Source organism: Babesia microti, chromosome IV, assembly GCF_000691945.2.
Source record: "Babesia microti strain RI chromosome IV, complete genome".
NCBI classification, from domain to species: Eukaryota; Apicomplexa; class Aconoidasida; order Piroplasmida; family Babesiidae; genus Babesia; species Babesia microti.
The window spans coordinates 896,592-915,125 of record NC_034969.1 but is presented as its reverse complement, the minus strand read 5'-3'; the positions used below and the strand labels follow the sequence as shown (position 1 = coordinate 915,125).

At 35.3% G+C, this 18,534-nt stretch overlaps 14 protein-coding genes across 14 annotated transcripts; 7 read left to right on the top strand and 7 right to left on the bottom strand.

Moving 5' to 3' along the window:
- Positions 1-186: 186 nt before the first annotated feature.
- On the top strand, positions 187-1,068 carry BmR1_04g07240 (hypothetical protein; the record flags this gene model as incomplete). Its single annotated transcript, XM_012794596.1, has 1 exon — positions 187-1,068. One exon carries the CDS (start codon positions 187-189, stop codon positions 1,066-1,068), a length of 882 nt encoding a protein of 293 aa, XP_012650050.1.
- On the bottom strand, positions 1,239-3,541 carry BmR1_04g07223 (kynurenine 3-monooxygenase; the record flags this gene model as incomplete). Its single annotated transcript, XM_012794595.2, has 6 exons — positions 1,239-1,752; positions 1,809-2,014; positions 2,035-2,193; positions 2,284-2,851; positions 2,872-3,292; positions 3,367-3,541. The coding sequence occupies 6 exons, from the start codon at positions 3,539-3,541 to the stop codon at positions 1,239-1,241; spliced, it is 2,043 nt and encodes a 680-aa protein (XP_012650049.2).
- A 36-nt stretch (positions 3,542-3,577) lies between these two features.
- On the bottom strand, positions 3,578-5,082 carry BmR1_04g07222 (hypothetical protein; the record flags this gene model as incomplete). The annotated part of the gene is given in 2 exon segments (XM_021482588.1): positions 3,578-4,981; positions 4,999-5,082. The coding sequence occupies 2 exon segments, from the start codon at positions 5,080-5,082 to the stop codon at positions 3,578-3,580; spliced, it is 1,488 nt and encodes a 495-aa protein (XP_021337797.1).
- Positions 5,339-5,797, top strand: BmR1_04g07221 (hypothetical protein; the record flags this gene model as incomplete). Its single annotated transcript, XM_021482587.1, has 1 exon — positions 5,339-5,797. The coding sequence occupies one exon, from the start codon at positions 5,339-5,341 to the stop codon at positions 5,795-5,797; it is 459 nt and encodes a 152-aa protein (XP_021337796.1).
- A 520-nt stretch (positions 5,798-6,317) lies between these two features.
- On the top strand, positions 6,318-6,752 carry BmR1_04g07220 (hypothetical protein; the record flags this gene model as incomplete). Its single annotated transcript, XM_012794593.1, has 1 exon — positions 6,318-6,752. One exon carries the CDS (start codon positions 6,318-6,320, stop codon positions 6,750-6,752), a length of 435 nt encoding a protein of 144 aa, XP_012650047.1.
- Positions 6,753-7,115: 363 nt separating this feature from the next.
- BmR1_04g07215 (Flap endonuclease 1) lies at positions 7,116-8,014 on the bottom strand (the record flags this gene model as incomplete). Its single annotated transcript, XM_012794592.1, has 2 exons — positions 7,116-7,392; positions 7,413-8,014. The coding sequence occupies 2 exons, from the start codon at positions 8,012-8,014 to the stop codon at positions 7,116-7,118; spliced, it is 879 nt and encodes a 292-aa protein (XP_012650046.1).
- Positions 8,175-9,533, top strand: BmR1_04g07210 (flap endonuclease-1; the record flags this gene model as incomplete). The annotated part of the gene is made up of 1 exon (XM_012794591.1): positions 8,175-9,533. The coding sequence occupies one exon, from the start codon at positions 8,175-8,177 to the stop codon at positions 9,531-9,533; it is 1,359 nt and encodes a 452-aa protein (XP_012650045.1).
- Positions 9,534-9,803: 270 nt separating this feature from the next.
- BmR1_04g07205 (cytochrome c oxidase subunit 6B, putative (COX6B)) lies at positions 9,804-10,170 on the top strand (the record flags this gene model as incomplete). The annotated part of the gene is made up of 2 exons (XM_012794590.1): positions 9,804-9,914; positions 9,937-10,170. 2 exons carry the CDS (start codon positions 9,804-9,806, stop codon positions 10,168-10,170), a joined length of 345 nt encoding a protein of 114 aa, XP_012650044.1.
- Positions 10,171-10,221: 51 nt separating this feature from the next.
- BmR1_04g07200 (hypothetical protein) lies at positions 10,222-10,763 on the top strand (the record flags this gene model as incomplete). The annotated part of the gene is made up of 2 exons (XM_012794589.1): positions 10,222-10,421; positions 10,445-10,763. The coding sequence occupies 2 exons, from the start codon at positions 10,222-10,224 to the stop codon at positions 10,761-10,763; spliced, it is 519 nt and encodes a 172-aa protein (XP_012650043.1).
- BmR1_04g07195 (ATPase) lies at positions 11,153-12,000 on the bottom strand (the record flags this gene model as incomplete). Its single annotated transcript, XM_012794588.1, has 6 exons — positions 11,153-11,243; positions 11,266-11,357; positions 11,379-11,633; positions 11,654-11,742; positions 11,764-11,952; positions 11,973-12,000. 6 exons carry the CDS (start codon positions 11,998-12,000, stop codon positions 11,153-11,155), a joined length of 744 nt encoding a protein of 247 aa, XP_012650042.1.
- Positions 12,001-12,601: 601 nt separating this feature from the next.
- Positions 12,602-13,373, bottom strand: BmR1_04g07190 (hypothetical protein; the record flags this gene model as incomplete). Its single annotated transcript, XM_012794587.1, has 2 exons — positions 12,602-13,044; positions 13,133-13,373. The coding sequence occupies 2 exons, from the start codon at positions 13,371-13,373 to the stop codon at positions 12,602-12,604; spliced, it is 684 nt and encodes a 227-aa protein (XP_012650041.1).
- BmR1_04g07185 (BT1 family) lies at positions 13,646-15,601 on the bottom strand (the record flags this gene model as incomplete). The annotated part of the gene is made up of 8 exons (XM_012794586.1): positions 13,646-14,005; positions 14,026-14,323; positions 14,346-14,517; positions 14,925-15,024; positions 15,047-15,154; positions 15,177-15,344; positions 15,426-15,519; positions 15,540-15,601. The coding sequence occupies 8 exons, from the start codon at positions 15,599-15,601 to the stop codon at positions 13,646-13,648; spliced, it is 1,362 nt and encodes a 453-aa protein (XP_012650040.1).
- BmR1_04g07180 (guanine nucleotide-exchange factor SEC12 (SEC12)) lies at positions 15,650-17,644 on the top strand (the record flags this gene model as incomplete). Its single annotated transcript, XM_021482586.1, has 11 exons — positions 15,650-15,688; positions 15,712-15,786; positions 15,807-15,902; positions 15,923-16,086; positions 16,107-16,206; positions 16,319-16,390; positions 16,411-16,535; positions 16,557-16,646; positions 16,667-16,729; positions 17,405-17,510; positions 17,531-17,644. 11 exons carry the CDS (start codon positions 15,650-15,652, stop codon positions 17,642-17,644), a joined length of 1,044 nt encoding a protein of 347 aa, XP_021337795.1.
- On the bottom strand, positions 17,770-18,419 carry BmR1_04g07175 (peptidyl-prolyl cis-trans isomerase-like 3; the record flags this gene model as incomplete). The annotated part of the gene is given in 5 exon segments (XM_012794584.1): positions 17,770-17,908; positions 17,932-18,053; positions 18,117-18,225; positions 18,270-18,322; positions 18,342-18,419. 5 exon segments carry the CDS (start codon positions 18,417-18,419, stop codon positions 17,770-17,772), a joined length of 501 nt encoding a protein of 166 aa, XP_012650038.1.

Here is an 18,534-nt window from a genome sequence, read left to right as displayed (position 1 = left end):
TAATCATTTGGTGGGTACATTAACTTGAATAAATGTTAAGCAAATACCAGTTCGGGGGACATGCATGTATAATAAAGTGGTGGCTAACATGCATGACCACACACTCATTTTCTCACAAGCATATATATATATATAATCGGCATGCATGCCTAACAAACCGAAGATAACTTGATTAAATTTAGTAAAATGACTTATTACCAACTAAATAAATTTATAGAGGACACACAAACCCTCATGGGCCAACCAATTGGCGCGACAAATAATATGACCGAGAACGAACTAATTCCGGGTCTCCCACAGGATTTTACATTGAAGCATGGCTCATCATCCGTTGGTTCGCAGACTTTTCTATATGAAGAGCAAGCATCATCCAAATTTGACACCCCAAACACGTCAATATCTGAAGTTGATGATAGTATCACTGAAGATCAATCTGATAAAACTGGCAATCAGTCAGTCCTAACAAAAATTACATCTGCTTTCAATGGAATTGGAGGCGCAATTACCAATGGCACTAAATCACTGTGTTGTTCAAGTATATGCAAGGAGAAGGAATCTCCCGTATATGATCTAGCCAATCTACCATCGGGCCTTGATTCTTTCTTTGACGAAAAGGCTATAGTTGATAATGTACAATCATCTGAAAGGGAAACAAGAACTGTTATTTCTAAAATGACATCAGATACCTTTACTGGTGTGCGTGAAATGTTCCAGACTCCCAGATTTAGCAACGAAAGCAGTTGTTTCAATCCTTTTGCCAGTTGCAAACTAAACATAACTAAACTTATGCCCAAAAATGAGGTTGATTTGCCTAAATCAGGACTTAATAATTCCAATAATGGAGCAAAAATGCCGAGTGTCACCTACAAATTGCATGCTATTGAAATCCACCAGCCCATAAATAATTGTGAGTCCAAGGGCGTTAATAACCTTTCGGTTACAATGGGAAATTATGGGACAATTTTTCAAAAAGGATTAGAAAATTTTGATCCAGAACGTACAGGAATTCCAGCTTTAACCATGGCTCAAATCATCCAACAGCACAAGACATTCCTCAAGAAACGTTGATTTTCGTATTTCGGTATGACCATTACAATCACAAAATATATTTCATTTTATTTTCCAATGCTAAAGAGAACAAATGTAGTAACATTACCTCTAGAACGCAGCAATATTTAACTTCTCTAAAGGTCATAGTATCGCTAATTTTACAAAATTAACACCCAGTTTACCAAAAATTAGTTATACAATATATCAGTAACAATGGCATCTGGGCGAATAACGATGCCTATATTATTTGAATGCGAATGAATGTTTGCAATAATTTTGAATTGTTCGAGTGCTGATTTGCTAGAGAATACCCTTAAATGTTGAATTTTAGATTTTGAAAAATCTTGAAGCAGTACGTTAGTCTTTCCTGGGTTTAATATATGTAGGGGATTGTCCAAGATTCTAATATAATCTTCATGTTTTACTAGATGATCCGTAAACCAAATGACTTGCAACAAATTATTTTTGCTAGTAATTCCAGAAATTCGCAATTGTGTATTTTCCGAGAAGGTTAAATAGACAAAATTCGGTGCATTAAATATACTAGTAAAATCAACTGTAGAAAGACGGATAACTTTTTTGGCATCCATATTACTTTCATTTCCTAGGTGTGTTATTTCATAATAAATCCAAAAATGCGGAATTCTCCTCCCAATTAAACACCCGGAGTCAACTTTCCATGCACATTTTGGAGTTTTTAATCTAGATCAACAAATCGTGGTAAATATAGAAGTTTGTTAATGAAGATAAACACTTACCCAATGGGCGTCATCTTGTAGTAATTATCCAGTGAAGCTATAGAATATTGACTTTTTACATCCTCTATGTTGGGATATATAAGCTGATAGTTTAAATCTGCTGCAGGATATGTCAACCTAATTGCACAATTATCATTGCACAAATATCTGTTGACCTTTTGCTTTATGATTTTGCCTATTAAAGGGTTTGTAGTGATATAATTGGTCTAATTAAATGTGTACTTACAAATCTGGTACCCATGTTTAGCAGTTTATCAATGTTATATGTTGATGTAAATAAACTTGCAGTTGTGACTAAATTTTTGGCAAGTGTGATGTTGTATCCCATTATTGAAGGCACCACTTTACCGGCATTGTAAACTTCAGCCGCTACCTTTATCGCATACTATGTTAATCGACAACATTGAAAATATATAATAAGACAATTTTTATTCCAATAAATACAAAACAACGAGTTATAAATATATTTTCTTACATTTGAAACTAGTGATCGTTCTGTGGCATAATTGTTGATGAGAATTTTGCGGTTATCATCACTTATATTGTTATTTATTAGATAATGTAGACGCCAATATAATGAATATGCATCATTTATTCCCAAATTCATTCCAAATCCACCGGAAGGAATAAGTTGATGCGCAGCATCGCCAATAAGAATAACACGACCGAATTTATCAGTAAAATTTCTTGTGATAGACATATTTTGGGTCCAGTAGGTGCAATTTTTTATCTTAAACTTCACGTTTATAATATCTGAAACACTTTTAATGCATCTTTGTATATCAAAGTTAGTTTGTAACTCCTGAGATAGACAGGGGACGTGCAAAACAAATTCAGAATCGCGGTACCAAACAAGCACTGCAATTTGTTTCCCACAAATGAATTTCAGCATAGATGGTGTTTTTTGATGCAACATTTGCAATTGCCTTGACTCAATGTGGATTGCCACGTAATAACTCTTGCATTGACCAAAAAAACTATCTGTTAGGCCAATTTTATCTTTTACAGTGCTTCTTATGCCATCTGCGCCTATAAGATATTTACTGAATCACTAATTTATTACCAATTAACTTTTCTTTGTCCATTCTCAGTATCTAAAATGGCAACCGCTCCATCATTTGATACTTCAATGGAAACAAGTTTGGTGCCAAAATGGACATTGTGGTTGTTATAGTCGTAATTACCAAGAGATTTCCGAATTTCCAAGGGTATTGTGAATTCACAATCCATTTCAAGCCTAGAAACGTCATCCGAGTTAAGTGAATTTAACAGTAGTGATAATATGTTTTGTCCCAAATTGCCCACTTTTGATGGAGAATATGGGTCGTAATATGTCGTATTGTACGTATAATACTGGGAAAAACAGTCTCTTGTTGCTATAGGAGTAGACATGATATCATTGAAATAACTAATATACCTCCATTGTTCGAGAGGGGGTATTATCTTTTGGCATAGCTTATCAACATGACCCAGGTGCCTCAGCACTAAATGAAATGCTTTTTAAAAATATTTTAAATTTTCTTAAAATATTTTTTAAATAGTTTATTATATAGCATACCTTCCATTGATCTATTACTAATATAATGAGCCCTTGGTTTGTTCGACAATGACGGCCTCTTCTCAATTAACAAATTTGAGACGCCACATCTGTTGAGCAATAAATTTAGCACTGTACCAACTGGGCCGCCACCCACGATCAAAACATCCGTATTTTTCACTATTTTTGATGTCATTTAGTAGAATCGTTGTGATTAATTTGTTTATCATGACTATGGGCGTGATGTGTTACCTGAGATAGATAATCTCCAATTATGATCTCTTATACCCTTCCTGGTGAACTGTTTGTGACTCAGTTTCCAAAATTTGGCAATATTTTCCCTGTTTCTCTCTGTTTTCCGAAGCAATTTCACATTTTTACCGGTTTTTATATCATTTGCAACTGTAGGAAATTTTTTAGTATTATGTCCAACTTTGACTTTAGAATATGTTTTGGGAGATGTGTCCTTTGAGGTGGTAAGAAGCAATTTTTCGATGGCGGCGTTTTTTTTATCCGTTATTTCTATTCCTTTATTGTTAATCGGAGAGCCAATGTCTTTTATAGCTACTTGACTGTCACCAATGCCACTGTCACTGGGATTGTGATTGCGAGGATGAATGGCTAATATTTGCAATCTGGACAATAAAAAATGTTCAAACTGCAAATCCCTGAACAACTGGTAAATAATTGGATATTTATCACTCCCGCCTTTGACACTCAATGCCTGTCTTAACAATAATTCCAGTGCAGATTTGTTCTGATAATTCAATTGTTTGAATGCTTCCAACCACGCGACAATTGAAGAAATACCAATGTTTGTGTGGGAAGTTTCACACAGTACTCGAGATATATTATCCAGAAGCTTCAAATTTTTCCAGGTTTTAGAAGCAGCTACCAAAAGTACCCTTTGCAATAAGTGTCTAGGATAATCGCTAAAATCGTCAAAACCCGATAATTCTGTCAATGTATGGGTACAAAACTCATTAAATGTAGAAACATTTGCTGTAATCTCTAATGCATCGATTAGAGTGTGTTTGGGGAATTTTTTAGTATCAATTCTTAGCATTAATGGCAGAAAGTTAGAATATTTTGATATATCTAGCCCGTGGTGACTACCTAGTGTTAAGAGTGTAACTAGGGAGGCTAGTGACTCAGTTTCCGAAAAATTCTGTTCAGATAAAATTTGAAAAGAATTTGTGCCAGAATAATAATCTAAGACCTGGGATATAATCACTTTAGGCTGATAAAAAGGCAATTCACCGGCGTGCCCACTGGAACGTCCGATGGAGTCCACTAAATAAATCAATGATGCGGTATTAGTAATTGAATTGAGATATTGAGTTATGATTTCCCGTTTCAAAACGCTAGATATGAAATCTTGAATGATACCTGATGGTTTGAGTGCTATTCTTGATTGTTGGATAGAATGTAGAATGGGTAAAGTGAGATAAGGGTCGGTCAGAGTGCAAGGTAATGTAAGAAATCGTTGGATTAGGGGGTAAAAACAACTTGTAGATGTGGACTTATGGTTAATTTGTGACAAATGGAACAGTGTTAATGCTATTTGTTGTGGACTGAAATTGAATGCGGTGAGGGGGATACTCCTAGTGGTGGTTGCTACTAGTGATTGCTCACTCTAAATGTAAGGGTGCAAACCTCAGTAAGGATACGTTTGGACCTGACCTTATAAGCTCGTATTAGGGTAGATACGATAATACGAGGACTTATGTAGCTCATTAAATGCTACGCCCAACACATTAAAGACAGACATATACACGGGCACGTATAGGGGATATTCTTTTAAAGCACAGGTCTAAATGGCATATTCTTTGTAAAATGTTGATAGTGGCATACTCTAGGTTGATAAAAGTCAATTTGACGTGCAATGAAAGAAAAGTACGGTATATGTCCAATTTGTGGGGCAGGGCACAACAAAATACGGCCGTTAACATATTTTGTTCATTTGTATTCTCCAATTTAACTATAGTACGGAATGACAGCCTCTTTTTACGTTGCTCCTCTAGATGGAGGTGTTCAATTATATGCTAGTGGTGTGCTTGGAACTATCTATCATTTTTTTCAAGATTTAATTTTGGGGGTACCCAATTTATTTCACAATGCAGTTGGAATGGTTGTAGTCGAATCAAATGACTCGAGGCTCGTGTCTAATGTTTATAAATTCGGTGATTATGTTACTTCAAGGGCATATGAAGGTGGTGAACTGGCACGATCCTTCTTTCTTGGAAGCTTTACTGATAAAAACCCAAGTCTAGTTGGAAAGTATCATGATGTGGCCGCCAAGTTGAGTGAAGCCGGGGCTGATATCCCAAGTATAGGACAACCTGTCGACACAAAAGAGAATAGGCACAAATTTAACCTCTTTTCCTCTTCCGGTTTGAGAGGATTTGCCAAAACCCATGAACCGAGTCTGCTGGAATCTCTCGGCAAATGATTGGCCAGAAAAATAGCAAGCATTGACTATTCTGCAATCGTGTAGAACAGTCGTAATTCGGAAGGTGTATGGTGGTAATATGATACTTATATCTTAATAACTGTGTTTTACGTACAAGTAAATAAGATTTAATTTTTTTCTAATGGTAAGAATATATTTGAACTCGTTTTTTTCATAGTAATCACTTACTTTCGGATCTGACTTGTGTTTGCAGCAACTATGTTGCTGCTTGGCTATATTTTAGGGGTAATTTTGGTAAAAAGTCTATTCCAAATATAAGGCCTAACGAATACCTGGGTCGTGCTGGCATCGCGTGATTGGTTGGCATCCGAATGATGCCGCTACTTATGCAAAAGAGAATATTGATGTAGAGTGAATTTATTGTCTGAATTCTAGTGTGTGTAGGTATTTTGAATGTATAATTTGTGGATGCTAGTTCACTATTGATACTTGAATGATTAACGGTCGAGTCCTATGCTATATCCCCCCACCCAACCAATGAGTATAGATCCATGTATTAATGTTAAACTTGGAAAAGGCTTTTGAGCTTTTAGGGTTACAAAGAAATGACGTAATTTCTGATATTCGTTGCAAATATTTGAAACTTGCTAAAAAGACCCATCCGGACAAATCTCAAAACCAAAACATTAATGCAGCGGAGGCAACGAATAACTTTATCGCAATAAAAGAAGCCTATGAGTACCTACTAGAAAACATAAAATCGAAAAAATTATTGAGTGAACTCGGGCATAATTCAAAATTCGATGGGTTTGTGGAAACCGTGGATTTCTCAGAATTAGGATACGACGAACAAATCTCGTGCCATGTATACATTTGTAGGTGTGGAGAAATAGTACAGTTGCGTAATTTTGAAGCAATGGGCTATAAATTGGAAAGTTTCTCTTGCCAAGCGTGTTCATTGAGAGTCAAAATAATTTTGTCATCAAGCAGTTGAAAAGAACACGGTTGAATGATTTTTAATAGCCTTCCACTTGGCATACAAATTAACTTCATTATTATTAATGTTATTTTAGTGCATGATGCAGTTTAGGTGGCGTATTTAGACATAATACCTTATATGAGAACGTTCCATACAGAAAGCACAGTTCGGGCTCATGGTCCTTAATTCATTTATAAGATCATTTTATTCCGAACAGATGGCCCACCGGATCTATCCAAACCACAATAAAGGTTTAACAATTTAAAATATTGCAAAATATCTACCTCACCCCTCAACCTAACCTTCCAAAACAAAATTTTATTATATGAAACACAATCATTCGGAGAATAGAACGAAAAAAGCTTAATAAATTTCACATCAATTAATATCACTATCAGTACCGTCAGCATATTCTCTATAGTTTCCTATTCCTTGCAAGTCCCAGAAATCACCAGGTATTTCCTCATAGCCTGCACTCACTTTTCTGAAACAGGGATTTCTAGCGTCTGGAACAAATTCATCATCTGACAATGATTCACTAGTTTCAAATGCCTCCCTTTCTAGCATGGCTAATGTTACGTGGCCCTTCAAATATTTGCTAAGCATTCCAGGGCTATACACATCTAAGTACCTCGTTTTCCATCTAGAAACAAGTCTTTATTAATTTTAACTTACATTTTAATCCACTTCTCATGCACTGTAGGTGGGCACTTCAATTTTTCAAGTTTATCTCCGCTAAACATATCCTCCAAATTTTCTATATGCTGTAATTTATTCATTCTCCATTCCACAATCCATTTCTTTGTAACATTAAAAGCCAATTCTACAATCTGCGATTCCACCTCTTGCCACTTGGCAATTGCTGCATCCCTGGCCTTGACAAAATTTATGTATAAACCATCCAGAGAGTCCCATGATATACCATGACTCGACGATATTTTGCACAAATTGGCCAATCGATTTATATCTCTAGGCGTAGCATTTCTTGGGGCCAATCTTGAATTATGCAGAATAGGATTTGGCCATAGGACATTTAAAGGAGGATATTTATGTTGCCTCCACCAATTTGATCTATTTGGCCCATTTAATTTATTGAACTTATATACAGTATGCTTAACACATAGTGGAGTTAGTTCATGAGGGTCAAATTTCAATATTCCAATATCACTGTGGAAGTCCTCTACGCACAAAAAGGGGCGTAATGTTTCTGGTATCTCTGATCTGGGTAACTCTCGTAATGAATGTTTGTATAGCCCAATTGAACCTATTATTCTCATGAAAAGTCACAGCCCATAATATAAGCTGTGATTGTAGGGTTACATTTGGTGTCATGTTGCCGTCATTTGTTATGTGTAATATGTGCAAGTGCTTGTTAAGCTAAGTGTGTAAATTTTTGTGTGAAAAAAGTTATAAATTTAATTAGCTAATCGTTATTCCATGGGTATAAAGGGACTCACTAAATTGATCCTGGAAAACGCGCCGGAAGGATACCAGGAAATAACGCTCGCCAATTTATCCGGCCAAATAATTGCGATAGATGCCTCGATGACCCTATATCAATTCATGATTGCAATCAGACAGGGCAATTTTGCCACATCACTGGTCAATGCTAATGGAGAACCTACATCGCATATTGCTGGGCTTATGCTGAGGGTAGCTGCACTGTTAGAACTTGGAATTAGGCCAATTTACGTCTTTGATGGAGAACCTCCCCAGGCAAAATCTGATACCCTTTTGAAGCGTAAGGAGAGGAAGGAAGAAGCGTTGAAGCTGCTAGAGCAAGCTATGGAAACAGGTGATTTGGAAGAAATTAAAAAACAAACAAGCCGCACTGTTAGAGTGTCTAGGGAACAAAGCAAGCAAGCAATGAAATTTCTAGAATTGTGTGGATTACCTGTGGTTGAGGCGTCACAAGAGGCAGAAGCCCAATGCGCCTATATGGTCAAATGGGGAATTGCGGATGTGGCATCTACGGAAGATACGGATTGTTTAACTTTTGGTACCCCTGTACTTATCCGCAATTTATCTAACGCTTTGGCAATTTCCAGCAATAAAAATTCAAAATTTAATTCTAAATCGCCAAAATCACACCTGTTAAGAATAGACTTGAACAAGACGCTAAATGGATTCAAATTGAATATTAACCAATTTGTAGATCTTTGCATATTGTGTGGATGTGACTATTGTGGAAAATTGAAGGGGGTGGGCCCTAAAACTGCACTCTCACTACTGCAAAAGTACAAAACTATAGAGGAAATTATTGCCCACAAGGAAATCACATGCATTGATGAAAATTTTGACTATAAAATGGCTAGAGATGCATTTCTCAGCCCAAAAATTGTACCCAAGGAAGAAATTAAGCTGGAGTGGCGTGAGCCTAATATCCCTGAGCTGATTGATTTCTTAGTAGTGAAGAATAACTTTAATCAGGATCGAGTTAATAAGTTTATAAATAAGCTAATTAATATCAGAAAGGTTAAACCACAGCAACAGATTTCATCTTTTTTTAAGGCAAAAAATACATCAATTGTCAGTAAAAGTGATGCAAAAATTGAAACTACCGCCATGTCATTAAAACCTGAGGTTAAATGTGTAATAAGAAAGGATGAACAAATATCTACTATAAAAAATCCTACACATGAATCGTTATCAACGCCAGACAAAGAAGTTGATAAAAAAAATCCGCAAATGTCTATGTGTAAATCGGAACGAGAAGAGGGTAGAAAGAGAACAATAACATTGCTACAATTCTGCCCAAGCAATGTCAAGGTGAAGAAGGGAGTCTCTTCCCACTAATTGTACATTTTGTTTACTGTAGTGTTATTTTATTAAATTTCGCCTATATCTAATAACTATCAGTAATATTTGTTTTGTAATTAATAATGGTGTTGATTGTGGAAGTTGTTGTATAAAATTTTTAATTCTAGAGAAATTAAAAATTGGCAAACAAATGAAATTTCTGAATGAGCGATGCATGTCTAATGAATTGAGTGAGTTAGAAAAAACCCTATGAGAACTCATTACATTATGGTGTAGTAAGGATATCCCTACGCAGTGAAGTGTGAGATGGGCATAATTGGTCGAGATGAGACCCCAGTAGTACCAGTCAAATCACCCAAAGACCTACAATATTGGCGTAACTACGATCCCATAACTTTTGAAAATCCACATGCAGGGGTTAAAAAATCAATTAACTTAGGATCCTAGGCATATGCTCACAAATCAAGCATTTAACTGCACGACCAGATACGTAACATTTTGCCGTTGCTGCAGAGAATTGGGAGAAGATAATCCTCGCTGTAAATATCAATATTACAGAGCTGAAATTGCATGTACTGCGGATTTCTTAGACCTGGCCAACAAACATCGTTTGGAGGGTAGATTGCTTATGGACACTCTGCCAGATAGGCGAATAGCACATATGAGGCAATAAATAAATTATGTTATTAAAAAACGCTACATATAATTTAAGAAATAGCTTAAAATGCCCCCTAGGAGTAAATTTAAATTTGCTCTGGCCGGAAATTATTTCACCAAGTGGCCAAACTCAACTAAGGAAATACAGGAATCTGTTGGCAAGAAGCTCAATTTGATTGAATCAGAGCTTGTAAAGGGGGTAAATCAAGTAACTGAATTGCTGGAAAGAGACGAGCTTTCATTTGTTGTAATTTGTCATGTGAAGAGGTAAAATAATTTGACATACATAGATTCTCAGTGATGGTACAACATTTGCCTTATATGTGCAATAGGTACTCAACTTTATGCATCGCATTTGTTGATTATTGTACATCACTAGAGTATGAAGCAGTTGCACTTGAAAAGTGTAAACTAGATAAAGTTTCCGTGGGTAAAGAAATAATGTCAATAATTAGCGCCAATGTAACCCCAGCGAATTGTCCTCTTATATTGTCTCCTTACATAAAATATACACCAGTGGAGCTTGTTGCAAAGATAAGGGGGGATTATGTACCAAATGTCGAAGATGATAAGAAATTAAACGAGGAAAACAGTACCTCTCTCAAGTAACAATTTAGGTTCTTTTGATTTGCTTGTCGTCATTTATTTATTCGATTGATTTATTATAATAATTATTCCATTTAATAAATCAGTTTGTTTATCATCAGTTTATGTTTAGTTTAACTTAATTAGATTTGCTTTAATTGATTGACAAATCGATACTATATTTCTAATTAATTAATTAACTGAGTTAATTTAATTTTGATTATGTAAATGGATTGATAAAAATTATTTAATTGTATAATAATCAAATTAGTGTAGTATTGTTCGCCAACTTAATATTTGGAATTAGAATAATAATTTTAAATTCATTGTTATTTACTTTAAACTCTTAAAGTGGCATGAAAATTAATTTAAAATATTATGTTAAATCTCATAGACTTGACGCGATTCGTTAACTATTTATCAACAAGTTCCCATTGTCTTGGTACATAAAGAAGGCTTGGTGCAAAAATATCGTTTGATGTTTTTATTATCTCCCATTTGTTTCTAAAAATTACTTGTGACCTACACAAGGAGTTTTTTCTTGTAAATTGGCGAATCTAGTGTAATTGTCTCATATTCCCCTCCTTCCCCGCATATGTTAAACCCGTATCTATTGTGCTAGATAAATAGTTAGACTACCAATTCCATGAAATGCGATTGCAATTCATTTATTGACTTGCCCAAATGTTGTTTATTTAGACCCATTGAAGAAGTTTTCACCACGATCGATCTTTGCCCACTTTTAATCATCTCATCCAGCAGTTGTGCCTGATCTCTCATCCACAGTGGATGACAAGTATCCAAATTAAGCCTTTGGCACACATTATTGACTCTCCTTTTTTGGTATTCAGAGCAGATAGCGCCAGTAATGACTCCTTCAATTTTTATTTCTGCCTTAGTAACTAATCTATAACCTCTACATTAGAAACTAACGAGTAAAGATCCTCCACTTCATCAGCAGCATCGTGCACGTAATCTAGGCTATGAGTATTTAGAGAACTGCCTAGCTAAAACTATGAATTACCCATAATCTTCTGGATGAACAGAGGAAACCCTAGGCACTTGGCAATGGACGGTATGAGATTTGAGCAAATTGTTTGGTACATATAACTGTCAATATCTAATTCATCGTTTGCGGGAGTTAGGTGACCAAGAGCAACAATTTCGTGGCCTTTTGTTATGGCATTGTACAATGTGTAAATGCTGTCCTTGCCTGAATACCAAATCTCCCACCTCCCGAAATTAATCCCAGTAATTTCATCGATAAATCACACCAACACACTGTACACCACTTGTGATGTAGCTTTGTAGTGTGATTGCATAAATTGTTGAAGCTGGCAATATCAAGTCATAAGACAATCCATGCCGTAGCAATTCAATTGTTATATGTTTAACTATACTTTTGTTTGTTATGGAGGGGAATTGTCATATATGAAAAAGATTCTATCTATAAACGTAGAATCATTGACAAATAAGTACCAATAATCATAATTGTGACAGATCACTAATAATATAGTTAGGCCAGAAATTACGGATTAATAGTGGTGTTAAAAACCATTGTCCCCAATTCACAGAGATAAAAGAATGTTTATTATTCTAACCATAATAACGCATTATCTACACAATGATTTTATCATTTTTATTTAACCTCTAGGTTATGATGAATATCTATTGTTTGTGACAATGAAATCAGGTTCAATGTCTATATGTGCTCTAATCATATATACTATATTTTATCACGCCATTTATTTGAAAAAATACAAATTATCAAACATGAGCGAATTGTTGTGTGTATTTTTGGTATAAATTAACAATGGCATAATTATGAAATTATAACTTTGTTGCAATTCTAAAATACATTATTAACTTGGCCATCCAACTCTTTTGACGTTCAAATTGTCCGTATCAATTCCGTGTGTATAACTATGCGTTCCAGCTTTACTATTGTAGCTGCATGAAAATGACTTCATTTCCTTTTCCAGTTTTTTAGTAAAGTTTATACCCAAATTGCAAAAATCTGTAGATTGAGTGTCTTTCCACTCATACTGTTCGTTCCATTGATAGTAATCGTCCAAATGAACAAGAGTTCTATTGCAATCGCCACCGAATGAAATTAGAGCCACGGGGAAATGTTGGATATCCGCATCATAAGCAGCTCTAGGAACTGTATCAGCATTGATAATGAGGAACTTGTTGTTTGGATATTTGCTTGCCAACTCAATAACTTGGTCCAATACACTTAGAGCTTTGTTGCTTTGAGGAGTATAGAATATAGAAACTGTTGCAGTTTCCTTTGTCCCATCATCTGAATTAATTGTTAAATTATAAGTAATTTTGTTGTTAAATGATTAAATTTCGAGCAACATTACACAAGCAAGTTATAGGAGACTAACCTTTAGCTAGATACACGTGTGAATAGTAACTGTCGAATGTTTGAGGAAAGGTCACGTTTTGTGGAACTGACTTTATGTATTTCTTAGCAAAGTCATAGCCATAATATTTGCCGTTTGTTGTGTTAATGGAGGTTGTAGAGTAGTTCACCAGTGCTACATTGTATCGTGATATTTTGTGCAATCTCTGTTGTTTTATATGCCTAAAACAAGTGTAAGATATTGTTCGGTTGAGCCCAAACATCACACCTGGTGTCTAGAGTTAGTAGATTTGTATATAGAGAATATAGTACCACGTTCTCTTCTCCAGTATTATATGATTGTTGTGCATATTAGGACTGGTTGAATTGGATGTCTATGGTTAGATTTGTTGAGTTAAAATTTTTATAACCTAAAATTGAAATAATTATTGTACATAATTGCATTAGAAGTGGTAATAATACACAATTACAATGTACAAATGCTAACTTAAGTTGGGTTGGTAATTTACGGTGAAAACATATCCAAAACGAGTGATTAATATGCCTTAATTGGCATTCCAATATTCTCTTCACAAAATTGTAAAGATTCAGATTCCGATAATGGGATAAATGTCTCATTATAATTGCCCTGTTGGTCGTGTTCCTTCTCCATTAATGGGAGCAGTAGCAGGGGCAAAATGACAAAGATGGAGCAGACGATGATGAAGGCAGGAAGTTGCTTGAAATTGTTAGCAGTTATCCCAAACATGTAGCTCATCATGGCAGATAATGAATTGCATATTACCTTGCCAATTGACCTAATGCTTAGCATAGCTGCCAAAACAGACGATTCCAAATCGCAAGGACAGATTTGGGCTATACGAGATAGAAGGGGTAAAATTTGTATTTCAGACGTCTGTATATACAGTAACTTACGGCTTCTACTAAAAACCCCCCGCTAAGAAAAAACATTTTGTCCGATATGTGTAGTTTTTTGTTCAACCTAGTGACCAATATTATGGGCGATATGTACAGGGGTATGGTAATCATATTTGAAATAAAAATGACCTTATTGAACTTATTCTTCCAAAAAAAGCGCCTGTAAAGTTGAACCCCTAGTAACGATGCTATTGCATAAGATAATCTCAGAATTCCCATAAACCTCGCATCAAAATGAAGTTCATTTGTACAATAGAAGAATAGTGCGTCATCATAATCCGGCCCAGCAGTGTATCTGTTTGAGTATTGTGATTTACAGGAAAATATACAACACCTTAGGTAATAATTGTGGTGATGAAAGGAAAATGAGAACCCTATTAAATTGGGTTTCGAGTCCGGGCCATTTTGGTGGAACAGTCGGTTTTTCATTCATGAAGAATGAACTGACAGTGATCATAAGGGGGAAAGTAGCCGTTACAACAAAAATATCTAAGTCAAATGATTTTTAGTGAAATTAAATTTTGTTTCAAAATTATAAAGAATATTTTGATTGGGACATTGATTAATTGTTATTTTATCTTAAAAATGAAAACATGATTTAGTAGTTAACATGTATACATTTAGAATTGATATGCAAATTTGCATAATTGGATTTGTATATTATATGCTATAAATATTTAGGGAAATGTTGTGAATTGCAATTTCCGCATGAAAAAGTGAGGAATGAATCCATATTTACTTGCAAATGAGCAATTATTTTGTTATAACATTCTAAGCATTTAATATGCATATAAATTTTTGGCCAGTGTACTATTTAAAAACTGTGATGCATGATCTAAAAATGAAATTCTTTTATTCCCAACATTTAACCATAATAATCAGGAAGATCTGCGTACATGTTTTGGAGAAATACTCCAGTAGGTAACCTGAAAAATAGGCAACGAGTAAATTTGCAACGGCCTTCGCCGTCATAAAATCTCCGATTATCTCACAACCCTACTTTATGCAATTGCATTACCTTCCTAGAATTACCTCCAATGTTCTTTACAACCAGTCCTTCCGCTACAGTAGTGCAAAAGGCGCAACCTGTTGATATTAGAACTAGGGAAATTATGCAGGCAAAAAGCTAAATTATAAAAACTAGATACCGATAGCGGAACTATCGCGAGGCCCAAATACCCCAACGCCTGAAGGGCTGAAAACAACATCAAATATGATCTCCTATTACTGGAGGCAATAGAGATAAAATCTATGCAGAAAGCGATTAAAATGCGAAATATCCATGGCAGAGCCGGGATTGTGAAGATGATTGACACCTAACTTAGATATTTTTATATTGTGTGAAATGATATTTATAATTTGAAACAACATGTTGTAAATATAGATAGAATTTATACCTCTGGTGGTGAGAGCTTCAGATCATCCTTAAACAAATAGCATACTGAGAGACTAGCGAGGGAAGTGAGGCCCTCAGTGAAACTAACAAGGTATCTAAATAAACCAGATTGTACATAATAAATTCTGAAAATTTGTCAGATTCCACAGAAGTATCATATGTGTGTAATTCATTCATTTCATCCACATCGACAACACGGTATAGTCAGTGCAGTAGTGACACCATATGGCAACCCGTCTACTATTGGACTACCCTATCTTTTCGGTATTCAAACATTTATTATATAGTTGGGGATAAACAATGATTTTATCATCGTTTCAGGTGGCGGTGGTGGGAAGGAATATGGAATAGAAGATAAGTTGGTAGACACAGTATAATTTAGGATGTTTACAAAAGAGAGATTGGTAATAAATTTACCTTTTTATACACTTGGGACAAAGCTCCTGGAATTTTAGAATGCTTACAATATTCTGCTTCCGTAGGTTTGGTCTGACTTAGCAAAATCTGTGGATTGGGTATCTAAATAAGAAATGCCATGTCTTTCGCATTGGTAACCATAGTATCAATGAGCATTGCGTTATTAATAGTGATGAAACCCTCTCATGCTGCAAATTTGGGGGAGATGAGGTAATAATTACAGGCAATGATAAGGGTTTAGTTAGGTAACTAGCGGTAAATATAGCATCTACATGTTAAGGAAATACGGGAAGAATGTCGTAAAGCTTTGTGACCTTAAGGAACATGACAAAGCTATAAATGACGTAGCTCTATCTTCTAACAAAGTACGTATTTACACAAAATTGCCATCAATACATATACAAATTAATTAACACTCATATTTTACACAATTATTAAATAATACGAATGATGAATGATAGTAATTAGCTCATTTAGTGCATAAGTTCCTGTGGCAATGGCAAATTGTGCCTATGGGACACGCTGAATGGGGAGTTATTGCACAAAAAGGTATAAGGATAGATATCCAGGAGATATATTATGAGGGCAAGAAAACTATATGCCGATTTTTGAAGTTCTACGACGTGGATAAGTTTGGAGAGCTTTTCATTTCACTCAACTGCGGCAACAAGGGGCCCACTGTTATATTTGTTTTGTACCGTAGCTATTGATATAGGCATATATATAAGATCGGGAAGCAATTCATAATATCTACTATTAAATCGGCTGTGATAGCACCAAATCCATGCAGTGCCATAGCTTACAAGTATTATGTGCATGATTTAGGAGTAAATATGGGTTAGCTGTGGGATATAGTTCAGGAGATATCGCTATTATTTGCAATAAAAGGTATATCAATACATAATATTAACAAATTTAACGAATGACGAGTAAAGGTGTTATTGCGGCGTTTAGGAAATGTTATATGAATATATATATATATATATTAATGCCTAAATTTTATCCATATTCCCTTATCGATTAATATCCCCCCTACATCATCTACGTATAATACACATACTTACCAATTACAAATACATTTTTTAAATTCACACTCTTGCATTAAATGTTGATAATAATTTAAATTGGCATTTATTCAAACCAATATCCGCAATTTTTTCTGGAAATTTGTCAATATGGCGCAATGGTGATATAATATACACTAGAAGAATATGTGTAAAATACACATATTCTTCTCCATGGCATTTATTGTCAATGATGGAACAATTATACATTATACCATTCCCTCACAATAACATCATATATCAGCTTTACACATCAATACCTTTTTAATGGCTGCTTATGCAAGCCTTGATACGAGGAGGGTGCCCACTGCAAGTTAATCACACGGGTTACATTGTTAGTAATCTTGAGACTTTGAGCCCACGATAATTGTTATATGTCATATAATTCGTCTGTGTGCTAATACATATTGCTGCACATATGTGTGCTCATGTGTATTTATGTTGATATTTATTCAATATTGCCATTTGTTAAATTTCAACTTATTCATTTGTGACTTAGTTGGAAGGTGAAGAATACACGACAAGTGCACCAACTACCAGTGACTGGAATTGACTTTACAAATGGAGACAATGTTGTTTCAGGAGGCATAGACTTTTTGTTCACAGTAAGCTGCTACTTATTTAGGTTACCAATATGAAAACTTCGGTGTCGTGGTGGTTGACACTTGCAATAGCGTCGTTATTCGTACTATTAATGGCTATATTTTTCAACACGACTAGATCTTCATCTATTATTTGATGGTATCTGCCATGGATGGCTCGATGAAAGATATTGAGCTTAAGGGGGATGCACAAGATTTAGTTACAAATGCAGGAAATTGTGTAAGAAAATTCCGGTTGGATAACTAATTGTGGTTTGTGAGTTTAGGCGGCGAGTTCGCCCATTGCAATTGGATTGGCATGAATTGTGATACTTTCAATTATGATATCTTTTACAGGGCGATTCTTTTCCTTAACTGGCTCCTTCTCCAGTTTGTCCAGGGTATCAAATCCATCAATAACCCTATATATGAATGATTATTCTACCTTCCAAAAACTGTATATTGGCCGTCTAGATGGGACTGACGTGAGTAGGTAATGAAGAACTGCGATCCATTGGTATTGGGTTTGCCCAGATTTGCCATACTGACAATTCCTCTTTTGTCGTGCTGAGTCAGTACGGGTAATATATTTTATAATATTTACGATTTTTACAGTTAATCTAAGGTTACCTTAAGTGTTGGTACGATTTCATTCTCAAATTGTCCGCCATAAATGCTCTCCCCCCCCTTTCCCTTGCCCGTAGGGTCTCCGCCCTGAATGGCGAATCCCTTTATGTTCCTATTTTAGATGTAATAGCTACCTAAATAATCTGTATTATGTACCTATGAAAAGTCAGCCCGTTGTAATAATCAGAAGCACACAGAGCAAGGAAGTTCTAATAAATGGTAACATACCTTACACGTTTTGGGCGTTTCTGCGCAAAACAATTCGAGTTTGAGTGGGCCCAAACTAGTGTGAATTGTTACGGACATTTCTAAGCTCTTCAAATGTAATTTGTGATGTTAGTTAATATTTAATGATTAGTATGTGGGTGAATGTGTAAGCATGGACGAGCACCCCATGTGTTATATACTATGACCAAGTGTT